Source organism: Salmo salar, chromosome 12 (genome assembly GCF_965601325.2).
Source record: "Salmo salar chromosome 12, fSalSal1, whole genome shotgun sequence".
In the NCBI taxonomy this organism is placed as follows: Eukaryota; Metazoa; Chordata; class Actinopteri; order Salmoniformes; family Salmonidae; genus Salmo; species Salmo salar.
In genome coordinates, this window is record NC_138302.1 from 26,696,861 (window position 1) to 26,716,349 (window position 19,489).

The 19,489-nt window shown below is 42.7% G+C and overlaps 2 protein-coding genes across 7 annotated transcripts in view; both read left to right on the forward strand.

The window, feature by feature from the left end:
• Positions 1-1,259: 1,259 nt before the first annotated feature.
• Positions 1,260-5,495, forward strand: LOC106564607 (inactive phospholipase D5-like). The gene is made up of 6 exons (XM_014130755.3): positions 1,260-1,364; positions 2,104-2,301; positions 3,537-3,688; positions 4,029-4,194; positions 4,516-4,606; positions 4,916-5,495. Exons 1-6 carry the CDS (start codon positions 1,260-1,262, stop codon positions 5,143-5,145), a joined length of 942 nt encoding a protein of 313 aa, XP_013986230.3. The 3' UTR covers positions 5,146-5,495.
• A 1,543-nt stretch (positions 5,496-7,038) lies between these two features.
• The window catches only part of LOC106564606 (girdin), a 28,772-nt gene continuing 16,321 nt past the window's right edge, over positions 7,039-19,489 (forward strand). For 3 of the 6 annotated variants that reach the window (XM_045691159.2, XM_045691162.2, XM_045691160.2), the window contains exons 1-9: positions 7,039-7,941; positions 8,049-8,140; positions 10,554-10,659; positions 13,016-13,085; positions 13,940-13,998; positions 14,237-14,320; positions 16,453-16,572; positions 17,220-17,389; positions 18,913-18,994. In XM_045691159.2, coding sequence (XP_045547115.2) covers positions 7,879-7,941; positions 8,049-8,140; positions 10,554-10,659; positions 13,016-13,085; positions 13,940-13,998; positions 14,237-14,320; positions 16,453-16,572; positions 17,220-17,389; positions 18,913-18,994 — 846 coding nt within the window. In that variant the 5' untranslated portion in view covers positions 7,039-7,878. Of the gene's footprint in view, positions 7,942-8,048; positions 8,141-8,307; positions 8,364-10,553; positions 10,660-13,015; positions 13,999-14,236; positions 14,321-16,452; positions 16,879-17,219; positions 17,390-18,912; positions 18,995-19,489 lie in introns of those variants that run through there. The other 3 variants (XM_082958794.1, XM_045691161.2, XM_082958795.1) reach the window with 3 other exon arrangements.

Below are 19,489 nucleotides of genomic sequence, written 5' to 3' on the forward strand. Positions count from 1 at the left end.
TGGCAAAGTGCTATTCCGTTATATCAGCAGTGCGCCCAGCAGCAGAAATTGATACTAAGCCACACATAACCTGCAACAGTCTTTGGATAAGGACATTCACAGAGCAAAGGGAACAATAACAGTCATACTGTACATATCCTTTTATGTCTCAGGGCCAGCTTCTGTTCCAGAGACTGCTCAACCTCAAGACTCGGGAGGTTAAATTGAAGATTGCCAGCAGTCTCACAGACTCTGCTGAACTGCAGAAACTAACAGAGCATGGTAAGTGACACTTCATTCATATCACTCCACATAATATACAAAAACAGCAATGTATTATTCATTGATGGCCTATAGTACTGTGTGTGCCCAATTATGCATACAGATGTAAGATCTTAATTGAATAACTATTTTGTTCTTGAGAATTTTCCTGCTCAGCAGAAATGCAAACTTGTAGTGTATTTGAGTTTTTAAAAGGCTTCTAAAATGGATCATTTCCACATTGAAAATTCAGACTTGATTTGCCCTAATAAAAAATATATCAACCCCAACAAAAATATCCATTAATTATAACCCACATAATAATTCAAATTTCCTCTTGCTACAGGATTATTTTCCTGCTGTAGCAAATTTACTCAAATTTAGACCCTACATCTGTAGGCTACAGTGTCTCATAGTTATCTTAAGGAAAGCAGATACAGCACTTTATGTAACATTTTGTCATACGCGTGGTATACTGTCTGATATACCAACGCTGTCAGCCAATCAGCATTTAGGGCTCGAACCACCCAGTTTATACAACATTTTATATAACATCCATCACAGTATGAGCTCCACTCTCACTCCTTGAGCTCTCCGGCAAACTTGAGTCCACAAGGTCAAACAACATGAATGTGCAAATGGATCCAACTTAACTGCTTCCTTGTCAAATTGGGCTGCCTCCTGCCTCCAAGGCTGCCTGTACGTCTTTCTGTCAGCCACAGGCCACATTGGCAGGCTTCCCTTTCTTCTCGAATGTGTCCGTGATTTAAGGAGCCAATAGAAACAGGGCCTAAATGTTTGTCTGGAGGTTGTGTCCTTCTGCAAGGCACTTTACTGCTCCCTTCTAAACTGCTCCTGGGGTTCTACACTGAGGCCGTCCCTGTGCTTCCAGTCCCTTGGAGTTGGGCTGGTTAAGCAAAAAGACCCATATCTGTTCTCTCCAAGAAAATGGACAATAAAGTATTCTTCTTCCCTGACTTCATTTTCCCCCTGCAGGTGCCGATGTTCGCTTTGTGAATATGTCAGCTCTGACCGGAGGCGGACTGCACTCCAATTTCTGGGTTGTTGATAGGAAGCATGTGTTCATTGGCAGTGCCAGCATGGACTGGAGATCACTGTCCAAGGTACCAGTTCTAGACTAGGGTTTCCCAAAATCGGTCCTGGGTCCCCCCTGGGTGCATGTTTTGTTTTTTGCCCTAGCACTACACAGCTGATTCAAATAACCAACTCATCATCACCCTTTGATTATTTGAATCAGCTGTGTGGTGTTAGGGCAAATACCAAAAGGTACACCCAGGGAGGGCCCCAGGACCGAGTTTAGGAAACCCTGATCTAGTCCATTAGTGATTAGAGAAGTGATTACCTGCACTTTCATGCCCTAATGCCAGCTGGTGGTAGAACTCCCATTGAATATAATTAACATATTGGCCAATGAGGTGTCAACACACACACACACACACACACACACACACACACACACACACACACACACACACACACACACACACACACACACACACACACACACACACACACACACACACACACTGCAAGACAACAGAAATCTACACACTCTAGCAGAAATGTCAGCAGAGAACAGAAATATCTCAAGGTACTGTAATGCAATAATGAGCTGTCAGCAGTCTTTGTCAGCTGAAATAAACAGGTATAAGGTCCACAAACACAATACACTGAAACAAACAATGTTTTCATCAGACAAGTATTCATTTATAGTGCATATAGCTAGTCTGTTTGAGGAGTCTCTCAGCCGTCCAGTCAACACACTCATTCTCTCTTTAATAAGCAGACAGTTAACCACGTTGCCTCCTCCTCCCTCCGTCTCTTCCCTGCATCTCTCCACAGAGGAAGGAGTTGGGGGTGATGGTTTATAACTGCAGCTGTCTGGCTATAGACCTCCATAGGGTCTTCTCCTTTTACTGGCAGCTCCAGTACAGAGACTACATCCCTTCTATCTGGTCCAAGAGAGTCACGGCCCTCTACGGCAAGGACAGCCCTGTAACGCTGTACCTCAATGATACAGAGGTTACCGCTTATGTATCGGTGAGGATTCGTTGTTATGTACTATGTATTACATAGAGCAGATCAGTGGAGGCTGGTGGAGGGAGGAATCGTTGTTATGTACTATGTATTACATAGAGCAGATCAGTGGAGGCTGGTGGAGGGAGGAATCGGAGGACGGGCTGCGTTCCATTTCTTCCATCCCAGGCATTACAATGAGCCTGTCCTCCGATGTATACTGACACCAGCCACCACTGGTCTACAAACCATAACATTGTCTTGCTATAGGAGTTTTGGAGTTATGTTTCTACACTCTTGTTGAAATGGAGTAGAATAATCATAACAAACCCTAACCCTAACTAACCCTAACTAACCCTAACTTACACTAACGCTAACCCTAACTAACCCTAACCAACCCTAACCAATCCCAATTTACCCTAACCATAACTAATCCTAATTTACCCTAACCCTAACCAACCCTAACTATCCCTAACCCTAACTAACCTTAAATAACCCTAACTAACCCTAACCCTAACTAACCCTAACTAGCCCTAACCCTAGCTAACCCTAACTAACCCTACCCCTAAGCAGTTTTACCAGACATCTTATTACTTGACCATGGAGCTGATATTTACAAAATGTTCTTGTACCCTAGAATGTTCTGAACAGCTTTACAAAACATTATGACACCCATAACAGATTGCTTTATCAATTATTAATCCGACGCCCATCCGGGTGATTAATCATGTAAATGCTACGCAGAGAAACAAATAAAACGTCTCCGTTCGACGCGTCAGCGTCTAATTTGACAGTAATGAATCTCTCCATCCCCCTAGGGATGATATGTTGATCAGCTACAGAGAACACATTCATCATCATAACAGGAAGTAATGATGGTATGGCGTCCTACTGTGATGCTGCTGTTGGAAAATCTTGCCCTCCTCCTCTGCCTCCGCTCCCCTCAGTTCACTTCTGACAATGACGCATGTTGGAGTTATGTCCATCCTCGTTTCGCCCCCGCTACTTCCTCCCCCCCCAACATCTCAGACTTTATTAAATATTGAGACTGCTTAAAATTGGAAAATAACCTTTGTTTTGAAAGTGTGAAATAGAAGGCAGTAATAAAGTGAAGCTATGAAACGCTGAAGCTCTACTTATTGAAATAGTTGACCGTCTTTAATATAACCTGCAATCAAAACAAGTCAGATTCAATCATTTGAATGTGTGTTCTCATCTTAATTATGATTCCTTTCTTGGTTCCTTCCTTCCCTCCTCAGACCTCTCCTGACCTCTTCTGTCCTAAGGATCGGGCCAAGGACATAGATGTCATACAGCATGTGATGCAGGATGCCAAGTTGTTCATCTACATCTCTGTCACAGACTACCTTCCACTACTCATCAAAACGTCTGGAGGGTCTTTAGTTTCAAGGTGATGCTTCCCAATATCCGATAACGAGCCTATTCATCTTTTCACAATGTGCTCATTATAGTCGGACCAATGACATAATATATGTCATACAAGCTGTAGCTATACTTTCAGTAATCTGCAATCTGAGTGCAACCATAGTTTGCATCCGTGCCTTGATTTATGAATTTGAGAGCCCAAACCCTCAGCTTTTTAGCAAACCAAGTGGCAGGGGTGCCATTGGCTGAAACACAAATGAAGGATTGTGGCTAAAATTGTTAGCTAAAAGTGTTCTTGTCAGACCCTGTGGTACTCTGCTGTGCATCTCATTTCCTGTAACTTTGTGACCCTTCCATCGACACAGATACTGGTCTCCTATCGATGAGATGATACGTGAGGCTGTGGTCCTGAGAGGGGTCAAAGTTCGTATGCTCATTAGTTTCTGGAAGCAGACCCACCCGCTCACCTTTAACTTCATTATGTCCCTCAAGTCACTGTGCATGGAGCTGGCCAACTGCTCCCTCGAAGTGGTGAGTGAATGAAAAGAAAGACTGTGAAATGCATATTAAAGAGATGTACTGTATATTACACTCCAAAATACCATGTACTGTAGCTGGTTTTACACAATCAGTGGTGTGGGCGATTTCATCTCGACATTAGACTACTTTTGAGGTCTAAAAACATTGATCTTGGACTGTAATATTTATTTCAGAATATAGTGGCTGAGGAATTCAGATCTATGACGGCTCATTGAGTTTTAAAGCAACTTGAAGCCGTGCAGTGCCCTAGCATTGCCTCTATTGCGGTGGATATCAATTTGGTTTTATGACTTTAATCTTCTATTCCTGCAGAAGTTTTTTAGCCGGAGGGAGCAGATGGCTAATAGTCAACCAGGAATCAACCACAATAAGTACATGGTGACCGACAGTGCTGTGTACATAGGTCAGTGATCCAGATGTCACTGGGAATCTACTGTATCATTGATTATACAATTATTTATATGGAGAAGACATACAATATGTATTATCCTTTACTCTTAACCCCCCCCCCCCCCCACACACACACACACACACACACACACACACACACACACACACACACACACACACACACACATTTTGGAGAGGAGCAAAGAGTCTGCTACAATTCAGCACTCCCTAGAGCTAGTTTGGAATGCAGTACCTTGCTCAGGGCACAATGGTATGATATCTGATATCTGATATCTGATGTACGCTGCCTCTATTTCCTAAGGTAATCACGACTGGGTGGGGAGTGAGTTTGCCTATAACGCTGGGACCGGACTCGTCATCAAACCAACACACACTCTCAAGGAGAGGGGCGCCACAATCCTAGAGCAGGTGAAGGCTGTATTCGAGAGAGACTGGCATTCGCGCTACGCTAAAACCCTACAGGCCAGTAATAGGACTCCGGAGGGTAGCAAATACAGGAACCTCCACAACAACCAGAGGTCAAGAGTCTGACGGATAACAAGGAGGGCAAAGAGACCTGGAATGAGTCTAACGACCCCTATTAATAAGCTATCAGCACAACTTTCCCTTTAACTTGTCATGAAACAAAGGTGTATTCACTAGGAACTAAACGGACGCAAACAGGCCGAAAGGGGGTGGGACCGAGTTAAAATTGTACAATATGAAAATCTCGTTTTGCTGCGGTTTGCTGTGGTGTGTACTAATGAAGACACCCCATGTTTGATGACAGCCAAATATGGATTATGCTGAAGATGCACAAATCTGGTTATGTGGACCATTATATGCATTATTATACGCATGAGCGGCATGGAGGTTGAACATAAAAGACTATTCTAATGGTGTCATTTTTTCAGGACCTCTACATTTACACACACTGAAGTATATATGCATTTTGTATTGTTTGATTATGCATTCAGTTTGACAAGAATACCTCAGCAGTTTAACCTTTTATAATAATCTATATAACCACAAAAAAAATCATAGTAAACATAAAATGCTTTGCCTTAATTATATTTCACATGCTTACATGGAGACGACCTCTGTAGACTTATTGTCATATAAACAAATTACAATATAACTGGTAGGATGTTACCTGTGTGCAATTGCATGGCATGCCTTTTGGGGGAACTGCCAAAATGCCCCCCCCCCCCCCCCCCCCCCCCCCCCCCACACACACACACACACACACACGCTCAAGGACGAGAGGATAATTTGACCTAGAACAGAAGAATATCCTTATACAAAAGCCAGTAGGCCTATGTAAGTAGGAATGATTCATTAAAATACATGGAATGTCGACTATATTTATGATATATTTATGATACATTTTCGCCTTGTTGATCTATAATATAATGCGAACTTATTTTATACTTGAGTGTAATAAAAACGATACCTCATCCTTATTTCCTCTGTTCTGAAACAATTCCAACCGGAAGTAGCAGAAAAACAAAGGATATAATGGCCACCACTTCGGCCTAGTAACGAGGAAAAGTGTAGGAAAATGAGTCATGGGGCTTACTTTTCCCATCAGGGCTGTTATAGAACGAAGGGAGGATATTATTGATTTAAAAAGGCAATATTTACTTTGGCATTTTTACATAAATAGGTTATGAGGCTATGAGAAAATGTTGCAAATTGCCTACTATTTACACATTTTGCCATGAGGCTGAGAGAGAATTTAGCAGTTTTAAAGATAATTTCCTGCAATTCTACAGATTTTGCTATCATACGCTATCTGGGGGTCGGGGCCCAGGGCACGTGCCTTGCGTTCGGGGCCGGACACCACATGAAGCAACGTCAGGAGTGTGGTAGTACTTATTTTGAACACATGATGGTGCTATAGTATTATATTGGATATGAAATGGCTCTGGGTGGTCACTATGTAAATTGATTTCAATGAGAGATGAGAATTACTTTTTCATGTTCAGTTAGTTATATGTTCACCGCAAAGTTTGATATCAACCTTTTAAGTAAGTTTTATTATAGACTATTCATGTTGAAATTACAGCCTAGGCTTACTCGTGTTGTAAATTGCTATAAACATATAATTGGGCCTATCGTTTGATAGTTTTTTGGGGGGGGATTTGGATTGCAGTTTATGTATCCCCTCAATTTGCGCTATACCATGTTTTGCTCTTTTTCTGTCCAAATTGTATTTTGTTATTAGGGAATAGCCTTTATGTAGCCTATGGTGGTGATATGGAATGGGAAACTTGCTTTCCATTCCTGCTTCTTCTAGTGAAGTGTTGCGTGGCTTCAGCATTATCCCTGTGTTTGTGATGAAAAAGGACCTGCCCCCTCCCAGCGATGAGGAGAGGAGGGATAGAGAGGGTGGGGTGGGTGGGTACCGTTGTCATGGCAACAGATCACGGTCAAAGATATTTTTGATAGCTCTATTGGCACTTTTTGCTCCTGCGGATTAGCACTAACTCGGGATTATTTGATATGGGTGGTGGCATCAGGGATGTGCGATGGTTTGACTGTGGTTAGTGTGTTATCAGTCTCGTTTTGTCATGACAAAGATACGGACCGGTGCAAAGATACAATGTATTCAGAGTGAGAGATCATTGTAACTTTTTTGCACTTAGCGTAGGTAGCTAATTTCCCGGCACTGCGTCACTCGTAGGTTGAGTGACGGAACGTCAAATTGTAGCTAGTGGATTCTGATACGCGCGTGCATGTGTTTTTGTACGGGAAAGAGAGTGAGGAGTGGGGAGAAAGAGGGACGTAACGTTAGGTGTGTGCCACCTGACTGCCTGCAGATGCCTTTGCAGCACCAGGGAATGGACCTTCCAAGGGATGTACATTTGCGGGGGAAATGCCAATGGAATTTTTTTTGAACAATGCGTGTCCACGGCTACATATCGACATATTTTCAAAACAAATGATGTAGCATGTTAGTTTGTGTACTAGCGACAAAAGTGCGCACAGGACTATAATGCAGTCTCACTGCGGCTGCAGCAGGGAGCTACTTGAATTCTCAAATAGTTTTACTAAAGCGACGGGATCCCTGCCGACCACAAGAAATGCTGCAGGCTTTTCCACAATGACAGTGGCTGTGTCCTGCGTTTCATTCACATCTAGGGATAGGACGAATGTTTGAATAAAGAGTGTTCTGTGTTTATCAAGCAAACGATCTCTCTTTTAACGTCTACAGAAGTCATCATCAAATCCAAAATGTTTTGCTGATAAAGGATCGATCAGTCATCAAGGACATCGATCAAGATGGAAAGCGAGGTTTTTCTCCCCCATCTAGAGCAATTTATGCTCAGCCCGCTTGTCATTTGGGTAAGTACCCTTCTACATGTTAATGATGTAGCTATGATAAATGTCCTTGGCGTTGATTTTCCTATTAATAAACAAATAATAATGTTTTTATTTTTGGTTTTGTTTAGGTGAAGACATTTGGTCAAAACGATGGGAACATGACATTGGATTATTCCGAGTTACTGGATGGGGTAGTTTTGAACAAGATCATGATTCAAATGTAAGTTCTGTCTGTTTTTGTTTTGTTTAGTTGCACATTTTGCCCTATGCACTGCAGCCAATAAGGAAGTTGGCTCTATGCCGGCCTGGTGTAGCCGAATCCAAGTTAATGAGCAGCACTGTCCAGATAAAACAGTTAGTGTAGCTGGAATTTGACACATTTTGACCCAGTAGCCCATGTCAATGATTGGCTCATCAACCGCTTCTGCTCATCTGACAGCAAGGTACAATGTTGCTCATAATGTTGCTGTGATCATCCATGCTAATAACGAGAGAAGTTACATAATTATAGGCTATTTAACTTGGTTGTATTTTGACTATAATCTGAGTGCCAGTCTCTCTGCTATCATGCTAACTCCTTGTCAGTCCTTGTCATGTTTGGTGTGACAATGACATCAGTGGAGATAGGAAGAGCACAAACAGATCTGGGACCAGGCTATTTTGACTCCATTTTGACTCCATTTGGGCATGCTATAATTAGAGTGAGTTCTGCTGCCAACTTCATGCAAAAAAAATGTATGTACAAAGTGATATAACACTTAACCTGTTTGTACTCCAGTCCTCTCAGAATTTAGCCGCATTTTGGGAATGCTATTTTTAGAGCTCTGAGTTGTGCTGGGTTGGTTAGGGTCATTCTGCCTGACATTTTGTGTTTTCAGAATGAAGTTGTGTTCTTGTTTGTTTCTGCGTGTAGGCTAGTGGATACAGCTGTTACTAGTACAGCACAGAGCTGCTGAAGTTCTTGTTGACTGCACAACAGTGTGTGCTTTGTCACTCACTCGCTCTGAAGGAGCTCTTTGTCGTCTATCTGTCTCAGTCAAGAATATGTACTGTAACGTTTCTAATTGGTTTCCAGAAAAGGTCGAGCCTGAGTCCCAGATCACTCTGTGCAGTCTTTCCAGCTCCATTGCTGATGTGACAATGGCAGCGACGAAGTTGACAAGACATTACAAAACAGATCTGGGACACAATAGTTTTTTGTGTTAAGTCCATAGCCATCAAAGTCTTAAAGGAAATCTTCAAGAGCTTATTGAGTAGCTTATTGTTGGGGTACCTTATGGCTGGGAGAATTATCATCATCACCCACCTAATCATCACAAACTGATGACCCCTCTGATAGACAGTCATTAGTGTGGCTGGGGGTTTGTTAGACCCAGGCTGTCCAATGAAAAGGCACTATAACCCCATAGAACAACTTGTATTATGGGTAGACATAGCCTAGTTCTGAACCTGAGGTACCTGACTTTTTGGGTGTATAATATCAATATCTAGGACTAATGTAAGTTATGTTTGAAGGGACCCAAATAACTAGAGGTTTAAAAAAAAATATATATATATATATCCTGTCTTCTGGGGATAAGAGCGTCTGTCACAGTCTGGCTAAAAAAACAATACACCCCCCCCCCCCCCCCCCCCCCACACACACACACACACACACACACACACATTCACACACACACACACACACACAATGCTGGGGCCCGCCGGTGGGTTAGGTTTAGGATAATCCCTTGGATTGCATGGAGACCCTCTGGATTAGGGGCTTGTTGATAGTGTTTAGTTTTATGTGGAGAGCGAGACAGATGGCAGGGAGGGAGACAGTAGTGGCTCAGAGACCTACAGGAGACTGTGGGGTCATCCTCATTAGGGCTCACAGTAGTGAAACATTTTGCAATGGGAATCGAACATTTGTGTTTCTTATTGGACCAGTTCAGGTAGTCCCTCCCTGTTTTGAAATGTTTGCTTCCGTTTGCTGCCTAATGAATACAACCATGGACAGATACCAGGGTACATCCTATCTGTTACAGGAGGCTGAGGCCAAATAGGTTTAGGTCACTGTGCCAGTCAGATTGCCAGTCGATAGGGAAATTGAAATGGCTGGGAAGGGAGTGGATGAGTGAAGGGAGGACTCTTTTAGGTTCTTGAGTGGAGTGTTGCTAGCCTGGTCCCAGATCTGTTTGTGCTGGCTTCCCAACTCGCACGTGTCAAGGACCATAGGAGTTAGAAAGACAGAGCAAACAGATCTGGGACCATTTTAGAGTGGAGCAGGCTGATACTGTGTCTAGAGAGCAGCTACCATTTGGCTGTGAATTCATCATGCCATGAGCCTGACAGAGGGAATGAAGTAATGGGGCAGAAAAAGAGGGGAAAACAGAGAGAGAGACAGAGAGCTAGAAGCAGGTTTGATGGGAGTTAAAGCCAAGTTTAGCCAGATGTACTATATCTTTATAGCACCTGGCTTACCACATAACTCACCACCTCTTTGGCTGTAGAAATAGCATTTTTATGTAATGTCATTTCATTTCCTTCAGAAATCACAGAAGTAACACTTTACCATCTTTGTGGCTGTAGCTGAAATACTTTGTTGTAATTAAGTTGCTATAACGTTATTATAACGTTTTCATTCTCCTCAGAAATCCCAAAGCGACTCTTCAGAGCGTCAACAAGGTGAACAACGACCCCAGTCAGAGGATTCTGAACCTGACCGTTCTCATCCGTCAAATCAAAACCTATTACCTAGTGAGTTACAGTAATGGATGTTCTCTCTTAGCGAAGTTTCCACCATTAAACTTTCCTCCCTTTTATACTGTATGGAACATTTGAGGTTGAAAGATTGGCAAGTCAAACCACATTCATTCTAGGGAAGGGACACGCACACACGCACACACACACACACACACACACACACACACACACACACACACACACACACACACACACACACACACACACACACACACACACACACACACACACACACACACACACCACACACACACACACACAGTCTAAAGAAATGCATGATGCGAAGGGTTTATACCCTCTAAGTGATTAGAGCAGCTCTCTACACATCTGGCCCACGGCCTGATCTGGTCGGCCACCAGGCCACCCACCAGACTGTCAGCCAGGCTCTTCTTAAGACGACTGCCCTAAATATCACCACATCCACCATGTAAACATCTGTGCAATCAGTGTGTGTCGCTAGGCAGGCTACAGCAGTGCCTGTGCCAGACCTACAAGGCTTTGGAATGACCCATATGGGTGGGATCACGACAGAGAACGAGAGAGTCCCTCTCAGTCACGACTGTCTAATGCTGCGGTTTGGATGAAAGCAATTGTAGTAATTAAAAACAGAGCAATTATACAGACATAAGATCAGTAGGGATTGGGAAATAGAGAATTAAGGTTTTCTTCCGGTGGGTTAGAAAATATAGTACAGTGTGAATGTGTGATAGCCGAGACATACGTTTATATTGTTACATTTCCACTATGGAGATCATTTTGAAACAGAATGTATTTAGCTAGTTTGTTTGTATGAAACACAATTATACTAGTATCTGTATTTATTTACAGGCATGCATTTGTACAAACCCTCCTCATACAGCACACATAGCTGTATCATTACAGTATATCCTCTAGAAAAATACATGAAGACTGATAGTCTTTTGAAATGATATTGTCGTAGTTTATATATAAAGGGTCTGTGGTGTGTTTACCACGGTTTAGTACCAGTTCAATCTCATCATCGCAGCAATCTACTTTCCCAAGGGTTTGATTTGGATTCCAGAGGGACAGTTCAATCACTTCTAATTCTTGCTAAGCAAAAAAACAGGAAAGAAACACCAAGAACATTCAAGATATCTTTAAGAATTCCCCTCAGAATGCCCTATGGGCCCTGGTCAAAAAGGAGTGGATTGCAATTTGGGAGGTATGCTAAGATGGCAAATGAAGACGGCAGCTCTCATCTCTCTCTCTGCAGTAATGTAGGCTAAAATGCTTGATCAAGAGAGGAAATGGAATTTGTTTCCCAGACACGATCATTTCAGGTCAGATTCAAATTCTATCATATTTAGACATAATTATTTTGGGATGGAATTGGCCTAGTTTGTGTTAGTCTTAGATTTGTGCATTTTCTGACAGGGTTTTTAAAGATATATTTTTTTGTCATATTCAGCTGCAACGTTGCAGCTGTAATCTCTATGTCAAATTTATCCAAGTCTTATTTTGTGTGTAGTGCACCAATCACTGGTTGAAGAGATGATTTTCTCTCAACTCTGCTATAAACCGCAATCCAAAAAATTGACTTCACTTCATAATCAGATTTTAGCTTGAGGGGGAAAGCAAAGTGACCCCAGAGCCCAGTCCCTTGAACATTCCTCACTGGAAATGGGTCGCGGTCACTGGAAAAATTGACTGGTTGGTTGGATGGCAGTGGTTGACTTTACTGCATCACAGCTGCATGGCTAACCAGACTGGAACTCTCTTACTAAGGACTTTACTGTTTTCTGGACTAAAGAGGGGCCCTGGTTTTCTCAATGGGAAATGAAACATTGCACTACACATTCACACCACATTAGCCTAGCTAGCCACTGTAGCGACCAACAAACAGACATGGGTTCGAATAGTATTTAGTGTCTTTCCAATACTTTCACTGTGCTTGATTGAGCTTACCCTGGCACAATGGAACCAATGGAATAGTCCCTAAAGTGCAAACCCCGCCCACCTGGCACTCGACGCAGGCTAAATAAAATGTGCTAAATATTTGAAAGAAAATACATTTTATTTGAACTCAGTTCTGGTCAACAATTCCCCAGACTGGAAAGTGCCTTGGTACCACTGGCATTGTAGGCTGAAAGGGTTATGCATAAAGAAGCACCAAAGAAACTGCCCATTTCTTACAGCCATTCTGGTCCCTCTCCATCTGTTGGCACCAAGTGTACATATTTAAATGCCTGACTATACATACACAACCTTACTCATTCAGATAGCATTGGCCAGATCCCAACAGTGCTTTTTGTCCTCCTGTCTCATGCTTTCATTGTCCTTTTCTGTACCAACCCTCCCTTTTTCATCCCCCCTTTTCTCTCTTTCCTAGGAGACTCTGAGGCAGCTGATCATGATGCCCTTACCCAACGTGTTGGTGCTTGGCAAGACTCCTCACTGTGGTATGTTTGCCCACCATGCCCACACCGTTTTACATTCTGTTGAGAAACCCAAAGAGAGAGCAGTAACCCTTTAAATTCTACTGGGGGCCCAGTGAATTCTATGTGAAGTACAGTACTACTTTAGTTCCACAGATGTAGAATCTTCATTTGATCACCCTGTTGTTGCCGAAAATGTCAAACTTTTATTATATTCAATGTTTAAAAAGGCTTTTAAAGTTGGTAATATCCACTTTAAAATGTCAGACTTGATTTGCCCTAACAACATTTTTATCAACCCCTACAAAAATGTTCATAAATTATAATCCACACAATAATTCACATTTCCTGTTGCTGCAGGATTCTTTTCCTTCTATGAGAAAGTGGTCAAATGAAGATCCTACCTGTAGACTTGGTTTGCCAGTCACTCACGTCTGTTGAGAGACTAGAAATACCAACTGTATCTGTGCTGCATAGTTAAGTACAGTTTGTAAAGATGATTGACACCATCTTAGAGTTTGCAGTATCATCCTTCCATTTGTTGTCCATGACATACCATGACATAATATAATTATTCATGTGAGTGAACTGAACTCAAACCAGACCAGTTAATTTGCAATGCTGCCCCATAAGTTGACCTCAAAACTCCTATAAGACAGACTTTGAGGGCCTTCGCTGTCTGTCTTCAGAAGATGTGTAATTCAATAGCGCACTAGTCTGATAGACGTGCTAGCCTTTGTGACAGTCTCTGGCCAGATGAGTGACCCAAATTCACACAGCAGCCTGCCTCAAGTTAGACCACATCTGAATCTCCTTTAATCATTGACTTTAATCTGAATTTAATGTGGGGGTTGTATTTTGGGGGGTTTTCTCCTCAGAGCAAAGTCTGGAGGAAATGAAGAAATTACTTCTTCTCTTATTGGGCTGTGCTGTCCAGGTAGGAGGAGTTGGAGGGGTGTGTGTAGTTGTGTGTCACTGTGTGTGTGTGTGTGGGGGGTGTCTGCTTGCTTTTGTGTGTCTGAAATTCAAATGGAAAAATATTGTTTTAGCTAGCTCGTAATTGAGGATTTGAGGGGGACCCCTGTTTCACCTCACCAACAGGATGTCCGTCCCCCAGGCTAGGCTACACACACTCATTAAGACCCTAATCTACTATAATCACTCTGTGTTTTCAGTGTGAGAAGAAAGAGGAGTACGTCGAACGCATCCAGACCCTCGACTTTGACACGAAAGCAGCAATAGCTGCTCATATCCAAGAGGTACAGTATCTCGTTCCATGTTGCGCTTGTCCCTGGTCTGTGCATGACAATGACAGCAGTAGAGTCGGCAAGACAGATCTGGGACTCAGGCTAGCTTGTTCCACATTCAGTAACATGCATATTTCTCTTATGTTGAAGTAGTAGTTATTGAGGACATGACAAGGGCAGGCTAGCCATTCGCAAACAGTTTAAAGCGACATGCACCAAACTGTGTTGTGATTAAATAATTATCATTTTAAAAAAGCATTACAAACATTAATTTGACAATATTCCGTTAAAGGTCCTATATGACCACCGGGCTGTTAGTAATAAACAGCAACATAATAAATCCATTTAGCATGTGTGAATACATTTTACATGTGGTTGGTCCCGGGAATCAAACCCACTACCCTGGCATTACAAGCACCACACTCTACCAATTGAGCTAAAAAGGACTACGTGGTTAGCTTTATACCACATTTATCCCACATTTATTTATTAAGGAGAACAATAATACCTTTCATAGTATTTAGTTCATATGAGAAATTACATAATTATTTCCCTCAGGTAATAGATGTTCACATGGAACTTAAGGTCATAGGTCATTTTGTAATTTTTATTAGGATCCACATTAGCTAACGCCGTAACGCTAGCTAATCCTCGCTGGGCCTCCAACACCAACTAGCAAGATATTACAAACAACCACAATCAAGACTTCACAAACATTCAACAAGTAGACAATACAGATAATTATAATGCCTGACAGGAAACACATTTAACATTCAGTTGATGCTTTCTATTTCCTGTCCATTCATATGGTCTATCGCATAAGATGTTCTTTTATTTTTTTTCTTAAGGTGGATTTACTTTTTGCCCGAGAAATTTGGATTTGTAAAGAATTTCATTCAGCTATGGCTCCATATAAAACTGTACATTTAAGGCGATTTGTCCTTGGCTTGGGTTGTTTTAGCTGCCCTTAATTTGCCCATCTGGTTTGGTGGTTATGCGTGTTGCTAGTATATAATAACTGGACTGAAAAATTCAGTGTGTTTTAAAAAAATATAACATTCCTAAAGAAAATCAGAAGACTGGATAGTAATTTGTTTTGAACGTGAAGCCATGAGAGATTCTGATGCATTTGGATAATATTCATACGGATAGAGCAAACCAGGCAGCCCTGTTTTGAGCCATTTGGAGCTTTTTAGATCTTTCTGTGCTACAGATGACCATATAACTGGACAGTACTCTAAGTGTGATAGGACCAGGGATTGACCATATAACTGGACAATACTCTAAGTGTGATAGGACCAGGGATTGACCATATAACTGGACAGTACTCTAAGTGTGATAGGACCAGGGATTGACCATATAACTGGACAGTACTCTAAGTGTGATAGGACCAGGGATTGACCATATAACTGGACAGTACTCTAAGTGTGATAGGCCCAAGGATCGACCATATAACTGGACAGTACTCTAAGTGTGATAGGACCAGGGATCGATCATATAACTGGACAGTACTCTAAGTGTGATAGGCCCAGGGAATGAATCACCTGATTCAGTGTGCTAGATGTTACGTACTCTGAACAGGTCACAAGCAATGCAAACTAAATGAAAAGGCTTTCGGATTCCCCAGGAACGAATACCAAAGGAACATTCTAGCACGTGCTGTCTTGTCTGCGTGACAACGATGCACAGTGTTCTGTCACTGTTACACAGCACGATCATCAAGCGCTTAGCCAATCTAGTCACAGAGGCACTCCTACTTGGTTGCCAATAACATGGTCCAAACATTGTCATTTGAAACATGTGCTGGGTGTTTCGCAACATTAGAGGATGTGTCTAATAACACACATAGATATTGCTAAAATACCTGCACAATATTACACTATACTTGACTACACACATTAACATGTTTTTAGAGTAATTTATTATGAAGTGGTACCTATGTACAGTATCATTCCACGTACTGCTTTGAGATACATATATGTGGAGAATGGAGTGAATGGAATGGTGTCAAACCATGTGTTTGATTTATTTGATAAAATTCCACTCATTCTGCTGCAGCCTTTACCACGAGCCCGTCCTCACCAACCTTCGGTGCTGTAAATCATTGTGACTGCAACTCTCTGTTCCTCCCTGTGATTGGTCAGGTTACCCACAGTCAGGACAGTGTACTGGACCTCCATTGGCTGGAGGCCAGCGAGCTCTGCGCTGAGGACCTGGAGACCCTGTTCAGACGCCTGGTGGACCAGAGAGACACACAGCTGGATGTAGGGGGTTATAAATGGGTTATGGAGAGGTTATGAAGGGTTATGAATGTGTTACGTTATCCTTATGTAGGCCTGGTGGACCAGAGAGACACACAACTGGAGGTAGGGGGTTATAAATGGGTTATGGAGAGGTTATGAAGGGTTATGAATGTGTTACGTTATCCTTATGTAGGCCTAGTGGGCCAGAGAGACACACAGCTGGAGGTAGGGGGTTATAAATGGGTTATGGAGAGGTTATGAAGGGTTATGAATGTGTTACGTTATCCTTATGTAGGCCTAGTGGGCCAGAGAGACACACAGCTGGAGGTAGGGGCCACTGTTGACATACTGCACAGTGTTTATAGGTTTGACCTTGCTGAGTCATACAAGATATTGCTGTGCCATAAAATATTATGTAATTTGATGATAATGTATTCCAATGGAATATCTTTGAGCATTGTCTTACTAGGCTTTTATAGCAGTAGTTAGTGATTGACTTTTTATATTGATCTGTGGTGAAATGGAGGAACTTGAAATGGAGGAACTTGAAATGGAGGAATTTGAAAGGGAGGAAGTTGAACTTGAAATGACAGGTGAAGCTAGGGAGTGTCATTTCCTGTCTTATTTTCATCTTTCCTCCCCCTGTTCTTTTCTCCTCCCCACCCCAGACTATTTTAGAGCTAATGCAGGAGAGAGAGTCCACCCCGTCACCCTCTCCGCCCAGCGCCCAGTCCCCCAGTGACTGTCCCAGCATGCAACAACAGGCGGCATCCCACCAGCACCTGTCTGTAGAGCTGGCCGACTCCAAGGCCAAGGTCAGACGGCTGCGCCAGGAGCTGTGAGTAGTCAGATAAGGACACTCCCAGTCCCAACCCTCCCACTCAGTGGTCATAAAGTAACCTGGGCATGACAATGACAGCAATGGGGTTGGCAAGACGGCATAAACAGATTTCGAATGCAGGCTAAGCATAAATGTATTTGAAAGGCACAATCTGTCATTTTAACAGTAGTGCAGTACTGCTTCAGGACTTTCTGAGTCATCTTCCACCCAACTGCTCATTTTGTTTAGAGGACACGTATGTCATTTCTCTAACCCAGCGTTAGAGCATATACTGTATGTAAGCCTTCTTTAAAGAACTCAAAAGCACCCTAGGGCATCTTCATTTCCTGTTTTATATTCTATACAACATTTGAAATAGCGTGAATAAGACCAACTAGTTCCAGTATCATTTTTTTTTTTCAAGAATTAATTGAAAGCAAATTCTATAAGTGCTTTTTTTTCTCAGGTTGTCTCCACATATGTTTGGAGGTTAAACAATTGAGCTGTGAGACAAGGCAAACGGTCAACAGTGAAGAGAGAGAGTGAGAGAGAGAGAGAAAGAGAGTGAGTGGAGAGAGAGAGAGAGAGAGAGAGAGAGAGAGAGAGAGAGAGAAAAAAGAGAGAGCGAGAAAGAGAGTGAGCGAGCGAGTGAGTGAGTGAAAAAGAAGAGAGAGAGAGAGAGAGAGAGAGAGAGAAAGTCATCCTGAACGGATACAGGAGAAGGTGTCTGGGGATATCTTGGCCCAGATTCTCTCCCTGGCCTGCCTTGGCATGAACCTCCAGGGCATTGCATTGCCATTGTCCCACTTTGGCCCTCTTCCTCCCTGCCACCGCCCAGACCTGATTCAGCCCTCCATCTCTCCTCCTCTTCTCTCTTTTATCGCTTTCATTGTCTAACTGGGATATGCTGACTCTAGCCCCCGGGCGTACAGTACAGCAGTACAGTATCCTCATAATGCAACCCAACACTATCTGTTCTGTCCCTAGAAATGTAATAGCTTTAGGTTGTAGTGCACTCTTGATGTCAACAAAGTGATAGGTTTGTGAGAAAACATGTACGAGAGATTCTTAAAAAGAGTCATGCATGGGATGCCGTAGTACTGGCCAGTGTGGTGCTACTTCCCAGAGAAACTGGGGGTGGAGGAAGCGATGGCCTGGGTGCTGCAGTGTGTGGTGGAATGTGGCCAAGCAAGCAGGAGCCAGGCATCCCATATCTGCACTCTTAGAAAAAAAAGGGTCCCAAAAGGGTTCTACATGGAACCCAAAAGGGCTCTACCTGGAACCAAAAGGGGTTCTTCAAAGGGTTCTCTTATATAATATTCAGTTGAACATGTAAAATGTCTTCTCCGAGAGCTGTATATAATGGCTGTATGACTTGACCTACTGTATCTGTCTGAGTGGATGGGGGGGTAGAAGTCAGGACTGTGCGTGTGCCGTGAATGCATTTGTTGCGGCAACATTAAGAAAAGCTCTGCATACTTACACCATCCCTCTCCATCTCTTTCTCTCTCTCCCTCCCCCCATCCCTCCATCCCGCTCAGAGAGGAGAAGAGTGAGCAGGTACTGGACTGCAGACAGGAGCTGGAGAACATGGAGGCTGAGTTCAAGAGGATTCAACAGGAGGTAGAGAGAAGTGACGCACGCACAAACACACACGCACGCACACACACACACACACACACACACACACACACACACACACACACACACACACACACACACACACCACACACACACACACACACACACACACACACACACACACACACATGGACCTCCTCTCTAACCCTCAGTAACATGACACACAGTATCCTTACTTCTATCAGAGATTATTCAGATGAATGTACACTATGCTTTAGTGTAGATAAAGCCTTTGTGCTTAGCTAGTGACAGTGGCTAAACCTCAACACTGGTTTCTACAACAGTACGAAAGGTGCATCTTGGTCTCCTGAGTTCCCTAAATCTGTTTTCCTGCCTAAAACATGGTTTTATATCAACTGGGTAACATGGTCAGGGAAACCTCTCATACATTCAATGAAATTCAAAGACTTTAATCTTCAAAAGATAAATACAGTGTAGATAGTTTTGTTTAAACTGTAGATTTATTATAAGACAGGA

What these genes read in the sequence shown, in the direction of transcription:
- LOC106564607 (XM_014130755.3), top strand. Translation starts at nt 1,260, where the DNA reads ATGTCAGCTCTGACCGGAGGCGGACTGCACTCCAATTTCTGGGTTGTT. An exon ending in AGGTTACCGCTTATGTATCG is followed by an intron (nt 2,302 to 3,536) that starts GTGAGGATTCGT and finishes TTCCCTCCTCAG; the next exon opens with ACCTCTCCTGACCTCTTCTG. An exon ending in CCAACTGCTCCCTCGAAGTG is followed by an intron (nt 4,195 to 4,515) that starts GTGAGTGAATGA and finishes CTATTCCTGCAG; the next exon opens with AAGTTTTTTAGCCGGAGGGA.